This window comes from Rhinolophus ferrumequinum, chromosome 22, assembly GCF_004115265.2.
Source record: "Rhinolophus ferrumequinum isolate MPI-CBG mRhiFer1 chromosome 22, mRhiFer1_v1.p, whole genome shotgun sequence".
In the NCBI taxonomy this organism is placed as follows: domain Eukaryota; kingdom Metazoa; phylum Chordata; class Mammalia; order Chiroptera; family Rhinolophidae; genus Rhinolophus; species Rhinolophus ferrumequinum.
Genome location: NC_046305.1, coordinates 49,237,747 through 49,250,687, shown reverse-complemented (window position 1 = coordinate 49,250,687; position 12,941 = coordinate 49,237,747). Strand labels below are relative to the sequence as shown.

Sequence of the window (12,941 nt, the reverse complement as noted above, 5' to 3'; positions counted from 1 at the left end):
AGTGAAAAGGCTGGGTATTTAGAATGGTAGAAAATAGAAGTGAATATCTTCCTTTTTCTTTTTTTTAACTAAAAGATTGAGTCTTATTTTTAAAAAATTAGGGGATATATTTTGATATGATTTACATTCCTCTTCTAATGAATGCCCTCAATAAACGATGAAATATATAAGAGATTAGGTTCAGAGTGGCCTCCTCAAACAGTGGGGGAATATGGGGAATGACAGGAAGATTGCTCAGTTTTGCCGTTTATGAGGGTCCCCCCAGTATTAGACACCGAACCAAACACACATCCCAACTCCCATGTTCTTAACGCTCATTTGACATGCATTCCTAGAGTCTAGTTCCAATGAAAGAAATCTTTCTAATGGTCGAAGATCTATTTTTCATACTTTTAATTTATATCCATACTCAGCCCTTGCAGATAGAAAAGGGCCTGACGAAGGAGAACGGCGGCCTACTTTCTTTAACATGTGGAGTTCCGGCTCTGAGAATTTTTAAAGGATCGGGTTTCACAGAAAGTGCCAACTTAGAAACAATCTCTGGACCTGCCTGTGCATAATTTTCCAGTTCAACATGTTTTCTTACACTTGAAGTTTCCTCAACACTAATCTTGCTATAAATGACCATCGTCATTATCTGGACAACCATCACCACCCACGACCAACGCTGCCACCACAATTCATTGAGGGCCCAATACTTTCCAGGCATTATCTCATTCAATCCTATAAAATAGGTACTGTAACCCCAATTTTCTAGATGAGGAAACAAGAGGTCTAGAAGGATCAAGTTAATTTGCCCGAGATCATACAGCTTATTGGCTAGTTCGTGCGGAAACTTGAAAACTGTATCTGTCTGACTCCAAACCTTTACTCTGTCCTCTACACCCCACTTGCACCAACATATTTATTGGGTACATGAGCCTCCATTGTACCTGCTTGACTCCAGGGAAACGAACCCTGAGAAAGTGAAGTGAAAGGAAGGGTGAGCAGTGCTGCTATGGGAAGGAGATGGGATTTAGAATCAAATCCTGATGCATATTTGTTTCTTGGGACACCAACTCATCCCTAGTGGACACGGCTCACACTTGAGTATGTGAATACTGGTGTAATAGATGCCATGTGACAAATGATTAAAATCCTGAAAGGGAAGTGGCAAGTATGACTTTTTATATAGCTCCTACCCTCAAAAGTGAGCCACCCATTATTTTATACTTCCCTATCTCTACTCAAATTTCCCCAAATATTCACACATTCTCTGAACCCCTTCTGTGATAACAGTTGGTATCGTCCCCAACAGACAAAGGGAATAAACTCACAGACAGGAGAGGTGATGGAAATAGACACAATAAAAATGGGAAAGGCCATTGGTGAATAAGCTCCGAGACTTCTCCACAGATCTTTGTTTCTCTTGCCAAGAGAGATACTGAGTACATCATCTATGTTCCAGATATTGCCAGATACCATTCCATCCCCCCTAACTTGGCACCAATATTGCAACAGCATACATTCAAATGCAAATAGGGTAGAAGTCACAGATGCAGAGCGCGAGGCTATAATATAATAAATACAGCAAGACTATAATTTTTTCTCATCTCAAGACCGATCGTTATAAAATTGCAAGCTAGGATGATGCTTAATTGGCAAAGCCCCTCAGTAAAGGGAGCGCACCACTCGTGGGGTTTCCTCAGCACTCTAAGTGTGGGCTGACTTGGCACGGACATAGTCACATCCACTCTTCTCCCGTACAGGCTACAATTACACCCTTCCCTCGACAGAATCTATTCACTGACCTCGATCTTAGCCAAATGGATCCCTGGGAGGTAGTTTTCTGGAGTGCTAAGTCCTCAGTAGTTACAGGGAGCGTCACAGGCCATCAGTGACAACTTGGAGTCCTGTGACCTGTTTCGCTCCTGCACTAAGCTCCATCCTAAGAGGCACTAACATTATTTTTCTTGTCGTGAGCCATCACGGTCCAGAGATGTCACTTAGTACTTAAAAAATATAAAGGAAGTTCAAGTAATTCTTTTCCTCACTTTGCCCTAGGAGGTCATCAGACTTGCAAATATCTAATAAATTCTCCTCCCCGTCCCCTGAGCTAGTCAAGATTGATACCGTTCTTTCAAAAAAGATGTGAAAATAACCTGCTTCAGCTTCAGTCACGTCACCCGGGGATGGTATATGGGCTGTCCACCCACTTCTAAAAGTTAGCTTGTGCTTTGGACTTTCGGTCCCGGCAATGCGTTCTGTATTCCTGGGTTTTCATTAACAACCATGACTCACAAGGCACTGGGCAGGGCCGAGGCAGCTGGCTCAGTCTGTCTCAGAGCCCGAGACCAGACACCACGAGCTAGATCTTTTCTTTCCCTGTTTCCACCCACCTTTTCTTTTACTGTTTCCTTTCTTCATTGTGTCCATTTTTTAAATGATTTTTAAAGAATGACGGGCTTTGTCTAGACATTTGGAAAAGGAGAAGAGTGCATAGAGAAAGATAAGAATAATAAAAAAAAATAATGCCACCATGTAAATGCAACTTTGATAAAGATTTTCGTGTGTTTACTTCAGTTGTTCTTCAGGTCATATGCCTGTGTGAATTCTGTGGCATAGAACATACAGACACTGAACATACAATTTTGTATCTTGATTTTATGTATATTATTGAAATCAAAGGAAGGAATTTTTAGGGAAAGAGGAAGAGTCAAGGGAGGAGGCAAGTGAGAGAAGGAGGAATGTCTTCGTAACATTACAGACTGTGCCTGAGATCAGAAAGAATGAGTCTAGTGCCTTCCTTCTCGGTGTGGTTTTATAACAACTAAAACAAAGCCGATAGAATCCTAGAGGATAATAAAATTGACTGAGATTTACCAAGGTTGGGGACTGATAAGGCAGTAAGAGATTCTAAAGCAGGGCTGAGAACAGTTCAGATAGCTCACCCTGAGATCAGCTATCTGAACTTGACCTTGTGGAAATATAATTTTAGAGTTAAAGGTCATAGGGATTTGGGGGTTGGAGTGAAGATGAGCTACAAAGAGCGGCTGTGCTTACAGCGTACTGACGTGAATTCGAATTGAGGAATTGTGAAGTTAGGGGGCAACAGTGACAGACACCCATGCCTGGCGACCCCTCTAAAAGGTCAGCACCTGGAGAGCAGGATTTTTATATCATCCACTATCATGCACCCAGCATTTAGGAAGTCTAGATCATAACAGGAACTTGATGCATATTCCTTAGACAAATAAATACAGCTTGAATGTATAAATGGCATGAGGCTCTGATAACTGGCTGAATCCATTCCATAACGAGACACCTCCCAAACAGATATTCACATGAGCCACAAGTTATGCTCTCTGAACAGTTCTCAACTGAAGGTCTGATGAGTACTAGCAGCGGAAGATTGAGAGACAAAAGATAGTCCTTTCTTCCAATAAAATTATGGTATGGAAAACACCACGGAGACCAACTAGCTGCATGCTACAACAGAGAAAGGCAGAGCGTGCTCTGGCAACAGAAACTGTCTAGAACCAGGTTCCAAAGAGAATTCCAGAAGGAGGTAATGCGGGCACTAACCTCGGAAGGATAAACCGTTATCCTAGAGGCAAGGCTTCATGTGTAGGTGGGAGCAACTGGTCCAGTGAGGCCCACTCCTAATAATTTTAGCTCAGGGTGAGAGAAGTGACAATGCAGCCAGCTCTCCAGTCCTGCTGGCAATAATGCTCTCCCGAGGTGCCAGTGACTTGGAAACTCCAACGTAATGAATGGAAGACTCTTACTAAAACCAACTCAGTTCCAAACTTTACACGTTGTCACTTGGTAGACAGAAATGTGAATTTCTTCCTGCTAGAAAATACTGACTTAGTTTTAAAGGCGTAATCCTATAACCTAATACGGCATCTATTTCCTTTCTTTTCCCCTCTCCTTGCAACAGACATCCTAATATGTATGCATCATTCTGATGTAATTTACATCTACTTTTACTTTCTTCTATTAAGATTTTCTGTTTATTATCATTTCAGGAAACACTTCAAGATGGTAACAGAGATTAGTAGCAGCAATGAAGCATTTTACCCTAGAGAAGGGTAAAACTTGGGGGTGTAGCTACTGGCTCGCTTAGGATACCCTAGTACACGCCGCTTTACGTCAGTGCATGTGCTTCCCTTTCCTCTTCTGCAATAGAGGAACTCGGGTCTCCAAAAAGATATTTAAATTGAACATAATATCCTCCATAATAATACGAGTTATGCGATTCTAAACCTTGAGCAACTTGCCATGTATTTTCAAGAGAACCAGATGCGTTCGAAATATTCTACTTCTGAACATTTATCATCCAAAAATAATTCTATGGAGGGGCGGCCAGTGACTCAGTTGGTTAGAGCCCGAGCTCTCAACAAGGTTGGCGGTTCGATTCCCGCATGGAATGGTGGGCTGTTCCCCCTTCAACTAAGATTGAAAACGGCAACTGGGCTTGGAGCTGAGCTGTACCCTCCACAACTAGATTGAAGGACAATGACCGAGCTGATGGGCCCTGGAGAAACACACTGTTCCCCAATATTCCCCAATTAAAAATAAATAAATAAATAATTCTATGGAAGAAGATGCTTTATGCAGCTCGATGTTTACCAAGTATTATCTGTAATAGTTAAAAAAGTTGGAAACCCGAAGGCCTTATTATAGGGGAACTATTAAGTAAAGTATTATCGTTCCACTTGACACACTAATTCCACATTTAGAACAATAATAGTCCACATTATGAAATGGGAAATTTATTTCAATTGTGTGAAATGCTACAAAGTATCCAGTTTTCTTTGTCATTCAGTGTTTTCTATGGATCAACAGTTAGTGCTTTATTACAGCCCTTCTGCCTTGACCCTGCTGAGAAGACACCAGTTGCAGGTTACCTCTTCCCGTAGTTGGCCTTGGAGAGGCCAAGGGAGAAAGCAGTTTCTGTAGAGTGGAACAAATAGGAAAGGACTGGAAATAATGAGATTGATTAAAGGAAGATGCATTAGGAACTATTAAAACACTATGAAAATACAAGTTTTTATTATTATTCATTATTATTATAAATAGTCTATGACTGATGAAGTGCTTCAGCCATGAGGGAAAAAAAAAAGGAAATTCAGATCATGCTCGTCTTGCCGACCACAGAACTCGGAAGATGTTCTGAAACAGAGGAAAACAAGAATTCAGTGTGTTTGAATGTTTTTAAAGTAGAATTGCATAGAGCCACCTTGGGTCACCATGACATCTCTTTTATATTCTGGACTTTCTTCTAATTTTAAATGCTATTTGAATTTTTGCCAGAGACAACTTGTGGAATGTTCTGAGCCCAGTTTGGAGTTTTATTTATAAAATATGCTCGTTGGGTCAGTTTTAATAGCAGTCGTGTCCCAGGGGGTCCACCGAATGAATGGATGCTGCACAGCGCCTAGGGTGGCTGACACTCTCCATCACAGCGCCCTCTCCCCAAGCCCCCCAGAATGGAGAGGGCACTGTGATGGGGAGCATCGGCCACCTTATTCTTTCAGAGACAAAAACAACCACTTCCCATCTGCTGGTATTTTAAATCCAGCCTTAATACGTACGCGGAAAGAAGAGGAAGCGGTGGGGTGGGGTGTGAAGGGCTACTCTGATCTAGTATGTGGGAAATAACTGGGCGTGAAAGCACAAGTTGAGATAAATTCCTCAAACGCAAGTATGGAACAACTTAAAAGTAGATCAGAGTTGTGGAGGCAGAGATGTTCCTCCCCCAAAGGTGGAAAATTAATTGCTAGAAGTGCTGAATGTTCAATAGGAAATTCAATGTCCAAAGACTTCTCAATAATATAGAATTATGAAAAGGAGCATTTTCCTAATAAGAAGTGTTATATGTGAACCAGCAGTACCACTAAGGAAAGCTATCAGAATCAACCAGGCCTTCAGGCTTCAGTGCTTTATTTCGCTTCCCTAACCTCAGTGGCCACATCTACAAAATGGGGGAGAAATGCCACCTCTGGTTGTCACTATGCATTCGTAAACAGGACTCTGCTCACTCGCCGTGAATTCAAAGAGAAGTAAATGTCCTTGCTTCTTCTAGTCTAAGAGTTAGTATCCAGCAGCAAAAAATGCAAATAAGTTATCAATGTCTTTCAAGTACAATTTAACTGTAATTAAAGGGGCATCTTGTCTTACTTGAGGGTTGCACTTCAGCTATGTGCGAAAGGAGAAACAAAATCAAAATTCTTGAATTTGGAGACCAAACCACTGTTTTTCTTGGATGTTACTTCCCTCCTCCCAATTTTTACAGCCACAGCAGGCAAATGCAATTCATGCTTGCATTTTATTAAATCCAATTACAGGCTAACATAAAACAAAACAAGACTGACGAATTTGTCTTCCTTTCCGAACCTTCGGTCTTATAGGTAGCTCTCAAATAGTTCAAGTTCACTTTTTCTTGAGTTATTTGTTCAGGGAAATTGTATAAAGTTCATATATGATTCCCCTGACTTTTATTCAACTTTCCCATGTATTAGAAATAAGAACATTTCCACTAAAAGGGGGAGGAGAATTAGTAATGCCTTTTCCGGCATTTAACAATGTGGTCGGCTGAAGAGTGGCCCTCTAAAGAAGTCTCTGGAAACTATAAATATGCTACTTTGCATGGCAAAAGGGACTTTCAGATGTGATTAAGGATTTTGAGATGGGGAGATTATCTGGATTATCCAGTTGGGCCCAATGTAATCACAGGGGTCCTTGTAAAAGATATATTCCACACGTGACGTGAGAGAATGAGAGGAGGACATGAGATGAAGACACAGAGGCTGGAGTGATGCCATTTCCGGGAAGGGGCCATGAACCAAGGAATGTGGGCAGCCTCCAGAAGTTGGAAAAGGCAAGGAAAGGCTTCTTCCCTGGAGCTTCCAGGCGGAACACAGTCCTGCTGACAATTTGATTTTAGCCTAGAAGACCAATTTTTGGACTTCTGACCTCCAGAACTGCAAAATAATAAATTTGTATTGTTTTAAGCCACTAAGTTTGTGATAATTTGTTAGAGCAGCCAAAGTTGCTAGTCTAGATAGGGGAACACTAAAAATTTAGAGGAGTAGAAGCTGTTTGCCCAATAGATACGTGATTTACGGGGTGAGCAAACCCACCCTCGTTATCTCCATGAGCGTATACCTTTGACAGTTCTTTACCTGTTCATGGATATCAGTTGATCAGTGACCAAACCAGCTTTCTGTAAGACCCGTGTACTCACAGGCAATTTGGTATTCCAGAAACAACCATGGTCTCCCCAGATGACTTAACCAGAGTCTGGTAACAGCCAGGCAACACCCCCAGAACAAAAACACTCTCACTGACCTGTAGCAGGGCAGATGTGTACAGCTGGGAGTAGTGGGTATTTAACTTTGAGGGCTCAAATACTCAGCACCCTGTCCCTTGTGGGAAGACTGAGCAAGATAAAGGGAATGGGGGCTCAGGTGAAAAACCCCTCGTAGAGGGGGCTTTCCAGAGCTGCCAAGAATTAAACGTGGGAATAGAATCGCAGTCTTAAACTTATTCAGAAGCTTAAGAGTAGTCAGGATAAGCAGCCGGCTTCAGAACCAACTCAGAAACAGTCACCTACAAGACCCAATTTGAAGGAAGCAATGAAGCGCTTAGTCTTTGCAATTAGAGAGTTCCAGGCTATATTTCTTCCTCAACGGGGTGCATTAACTGGGAAAGTTACTTAGTATCTCTCAAGTTCCATTTTCTTGTCTTAAAAAGGAGCATAATAACATGTACCTCAAACCTCATAGGGCATGTGGATTAAGTGAAATAAAGTATGCAAAGGGATTAACACACAAGCTAATGAACGCAAGCTTAATAAATGGAGGCTTTACAGTTAATTTTTATTCTTTGAATCCCCCAAGTTGGGCTTCTCCACGGTGTTCCTGGAGCAACCGATGCACACGTCTGCCTCAGCCGCTCTCTGTTAGAAGTACAAACAATGGGAAGGCAGAAACCCCGTACCATTCATTGTTTTACCCTTAGCACTTAGCACAGGGCCTGGTCTGCACTGGGCTCTCATGTTTTAAATAAATGTTTATGAACTGATCTTAGCTGTGAGTTAGAAAGCATCTGGGACATCAGTTATGATCTACGATTATAGGATTTTTCCATGTGTGACCCATTAGGTGGTGAAATAAATCTAGTGAGTCACATCGGCATTTGTTTTTTAAAAGAAAAAGGAATGGGATAGAAAAGATCAGTGTATAAAACACATAGTAAGGTTAACTATTGTTACAGGAAAACTTTATTTCAGTTACATATGGCACTGTACTTGGTTGCAAGATAAATATATTTCTATTGTGGGTAAGGGTAAAAAAAAAAAGTGTGAGCATTCTGACTATTTCACCTCACCAACATCTGGTATTTTCTGTTTTGTTTTTGTTTTTTGTTTTTCATTTTAGCCATTCTGATGTGCAATAGTGGTCTGGCATTGCGGTTTTAACTTGCATTTCCCTGATGATTGTGACATGGAGCACATTTTCACCATCTCCCCTTCTGGAAATCCTTTATAACCACTTTAGAAAAGTACTTGGCAGTATCTACTAAAGTTGAACATGCATTTCCTATTACCCAGCAATTCTATTTCAATGTATTTACCCAAAAGAAATGTGTTTAGCAAAGACACGTACAAGAATGTTCACACCAACACTACGCATAATAGCCCCAAACTAGAAATTTGTCCAAATGCTCATCAACGATACAATGGATACATAAATGTGATAGATTTACACACACCAGAATCCTATATAGAAGCAAAAATGAATGAACTACAACTACACACAACAATGTGAAAGAATCCCATAAGCATAAGATGGAGTGAAAGAAGCCAGACACAATAGAGTACACAGTGGACGATTTCACTTACATAAAAGTCAAAAACAGGCCAAACTAATCTATGGTGTTAAAAGTTAGGATAATGGTTATCCTTGGGGTCACCAGGGTTTCAGGGGCGCTGGTCATATTCTCTTTCTTGATCTGAGTGCCCATTCCATAGGTATTGTGAAATACCTCAGTTTGTGAAATTAATTGAACTACATAAGCATCTGATTTGTGATTTCTATGAATTTTTTCTGAATTAGTCTGAAGTTGTTACATCGAAAGTTAAAAAAAAAGCTAATAATACTTTAAGTGTGAAAAACACACAGAAAGCAAGAATCCCTGAAACACTCACTCTCATTACTGTCAAGTGGTCATCTAGCCTTTGCTTGAATAACTCCAGGGTCAGGAATCGATTTACTGCCCAGGTAGGTCCCTTGTTAGAAAGCTTTTCCCTTACACTCAGTCATAACTTGCCTCCCCACCACTTACTCCAATTGGTTGTTCTGTCCTCCTAACAGATTCCAAATCGATCTCCTCCCTGTACCGCCAACTGGTCTTCAAATATTTGAAGGGAGCTACCATATCCACCCTCCCCAAGCCTCCGGCTGCCAAGTTGCCACTTCTCCAGACTAAAGAGCCCCAGGATCCTTTGGTCACCCCGCAAGGTGTGGTTTTCAGCCCCCTCACGTCTCAATTATACTCCTTTTCCCTAGTGATGCTCGAAACACAGCACAGTCCCCTAGGGGAGGCCTGAGAAGAGCAGAAAAGAGCAAAAAGTAGACTCCTCACTTGCAAATCTAGATAGTGTACTTCTGATCAACACACCCTACGCTTCGATTTGCTCTTTCTCTGAAATTCACATTATGCAGTTCACTCCTGTTGAAGGATCGGCTAAAATCCCCCAGGTCGTTTTCACAAGCACCGTTAAGCCCACATTTACCTTCTGTGTTTGCCCAGTCTGCCCTCTCTTAGGACTCAGAACACTCTCTGGCCCCATTCCAGTTCTCCAAAGTGAAGTCTTGGAGGTGGAGAAGTATCTGTTATGGAAACACCTCTGAATACAGTCTCTCCACCCGCCCTCCCACTGAAAACCAAAAATGAAGGAAGCCTTTGTCTCAAGAGGTCATCTCTTAGGCTTCAGTGAGCTCCATTTTAAAGTATATTTGGGGGGAGGAGTGGGGTGTAGAGAAAACACAATTCCACGGGGCATCTCCAAAATCTGACCTAAGAGCAGGCTGTCACCCTGGCCTGGACGAAGCCCGGGCAATAAGCGGCACCCTGATCTCTTGCTTTCCCCTTCCCTCTCCCAAAGTCAGCTCCCACTGGAGACTCTGGAAATGCGCGTGGATGGGCTCTGCTCACTCAGCCCTCACCCGTGGAAACGTGGCAGGCAGCGTGAGACAGAAGGAAATCTGCTAATTTTTTTCAAGGTATCTGAAATGAAAAGTGCCTCTAAAGAAAGACCTGCAGGAACCCTTCTCATCTGTGGAACGAGGAAAAGGCAGAGAAACATTTCTATAGAAACTCCCAGGCAGCCTCCCTGGTTATTTTTAACATCAAGAGTAGGTGGCAGGCAGATTCATTTAGCACGGCAAACACCAGAACAGAACAGGAGGCAAACCAAGAGAAGTGGGCTGGGAATTAGGGAGGGAGAGACGATGTCAGAGAGAAGGTGTCCAAGGCCCCTCCCTGGTGGTGAGGGGCGACCTGCCGGGAACGGCGCAGGGAAGCCGGACTCCGGGGAGAGCGCGGCCGCTCACCTACCTCGTCCACGTCCGCTCCATTTTCCAGGCGCTGCCCTTGCTTTCTGAGCGCTGCTCACCCGGGAGGGGAAGCAGCCTGGGGAAATGAAAAGCCTTGCCCACGGATGTCCAGCGCAAAGAGCAGGAGCCTCTTCCTCCCCAGCGCCCTCGCTCCCTCCGTGTCTGCGCTGAGAGAGCTCAGCGCCCCGCTTTTTCAGAAAACCGCTTTGACGTGGCCGAAGCTCCAGCTAACGGGGCGACCGGCACAAGGGAGGGACTGTTCTCCCTAGGAAGCTGGACGTGGAGCGGAGCGGCGCCCAGAGCTGTTTTGGGAGCTGGGGCCAGAGGCAGCGCAGGCTGAGACACGACTGGCTGGCACGAGTGGCTCGGCACCAGCTGAGCTGTCAACCGCGAGGGGAGGCGGGGCTCCGCCAGCCAGCGTGCAGGGGCAGGGCCCGCCCGGGTTACCGCCGCCTGCACACACCCTCCCTGCCTTGCTGATGTTGGCAGAAGGGTAGAGCGCTTAGAGGACGAGGTACCAAGCCCTGGATCCCTCGCCCATCCCATGGAGGAGCTTTGGGAAAAAAACCAACCGTCGGGAGAATATGGAGAGGCGGTCACCCAACCCACAGGTCACGCCGCAGCCAGAGCTGGAGTCTAGCAAGGTTTTAGGTGCAATCGTGAATGAACGAAGATACACACTAGATGGTCAAAGGACATGTTATTGCCCTAGAGATCTGACATGTCAGTCTCACCATTCATTTGGGGACAGAACCTTCCTCAGAAAAGGAAGCATCCTAACAAAACCTTGCAGCCTTCTTAGCTGCCTGCATCACAGACGTCCCCTGGTTTTAGGGTATTCTGTCTCCGTGGGTTTCCATTCCCCAAGCACTGAGGCAACTGGGCCCTACCACTGGCTGCAAGAGGGCAGAGGGTTCCTGAACTTCCCAGAACACTAGAAAAACTTCAAGACAGTGGCCATCAGGACCTAGAATCTCCCCTATAACTGACTGTTCTAAGATCATGGAAAACGGTCCTTTGGAGATGGCACCGCCTGAGACCCTGGCACCATGTATTTACGTAACAAAGTTTAAACAAGTCACACATGCTATAATTACAGTGCTTACAGCCCTGAAGTTCCTTTTCAGCTCTAAAATAAAACCCTTTTATTAAGTGACATAATCATTGTTATTATTAGCATTACCACTGACCTTTTTTTACTTTGCAGAAAGCTTTACAGTGCCCACATGTGGCAATGCTGATTTAGTTATATTTGCTTCACAGATGGTAACTTTGAGACCCCAAAAGCCTCCAAGTCTCTGCTGAGACTCCGCTACAGGTCGCCTTCTGCTCCATGTGGCCCCAGAGACATGTTCTCTGAAGACCAACCAGGCTTCTCCAGAATGAAGTGTTTCTCACAGGTATCCTAGCATGCCTGCGTACGGGGGACACTGCAGGGCACCTGTATCCTTGGGGCAAACTGCCATTTTGCCTCCCATCTCTTGGATTAGTTCTTCTAATGGTCAGTACACAAAGGGACTGGGAGAGCAGGATAATATTAAAACATCTGAGAATTCAGAGGAACCATCTAAAAGGCCATTAGTCTAAACTGCCCCCAACCTCAACGTTTAGCGTATGCTTAATCTATAGAGTGCTCTCGAGCTTAGACTGTTTCCAGGAAACATTTGAAAACATTTCAGACGGGACCTTAAGACCCAGTTTGACCTGAGACAAAGCTCACAGGCCGCCTGTCTTGAAAAGACTCTCCTGCTGCCTCTCAAGCAAAAGTAAATAAATAAATAAATTGTGAAAAGGGGGCAGAGAAAGTCAGATTTTCATCCTCGACCCCAAAGTTGGTGCTATATTTAGTTTTGTCTCAAATCAAATTATGGGCTACTGAGTTTGAAGAGGAACTCTGTCTGCATTCAAGAAATGACAGCAATGACTAGATAAATTGTAGGGCCTCAGAAGTGAGGCTAGAAAATATGCTCATTTGTTTTTAAAATTATTTTTTTACAAAGTTCGTAACACATTCGTCCTGAAACATTTGAAAAATGCAGAAAATATGTACAAAAAAGGTAGAAAGTAAATTACCTATAATCCCTAGGTAATCAATATTAAAATTTGTTTAATTTCTTTCCAGTTTTTAAAAAATGTATCTTCTAACCCAAAGACTCTCTCTTACACATCTGACAGTATATTCTTGAGACATTTCTTTGTTGCTTTACAAATTACATTTATTGACAAAAAGAACAAACTTTTTGTGCTAAATTGTGAAAGAAAATCCATATATCCATTCCTCCAGCACAACTTTTTAAATTTCTGGATACTCCCTCTAGTTGTTTTTCACATATA

General features: G+C 43.1%; 1 protein-coding gene across 9 annotated transcripts in view; it reads right to left on the bottom strand.

Moving 5' to 3' along the window:
• Positions 1-12,941, bottom strand: part of LOC117014346 (myomegalin) — a 175,784-nt gene that overhangs the window by 147,834 nt on the left and 15,009 nt on the right. The window contains exon 1 of one of the 9 annotated variants that reach the window (XM_033092086.1): positions 10,609-10,964. The exons of the other annotated variants lie outside the window; for them this stretch is intronic. Coding sequence (XP_032947977.1) covers positions 10,609-10,628 — 20 coding nt within the window. The 5' untranslated portion in view covers positions 10,629-10,964. Of the gene's footprint in view, positions 1-10,608; positions 10,965-12,941 lie in introns of those variants that run through there. 9 annotated transcript variants of the gene reach the window in all.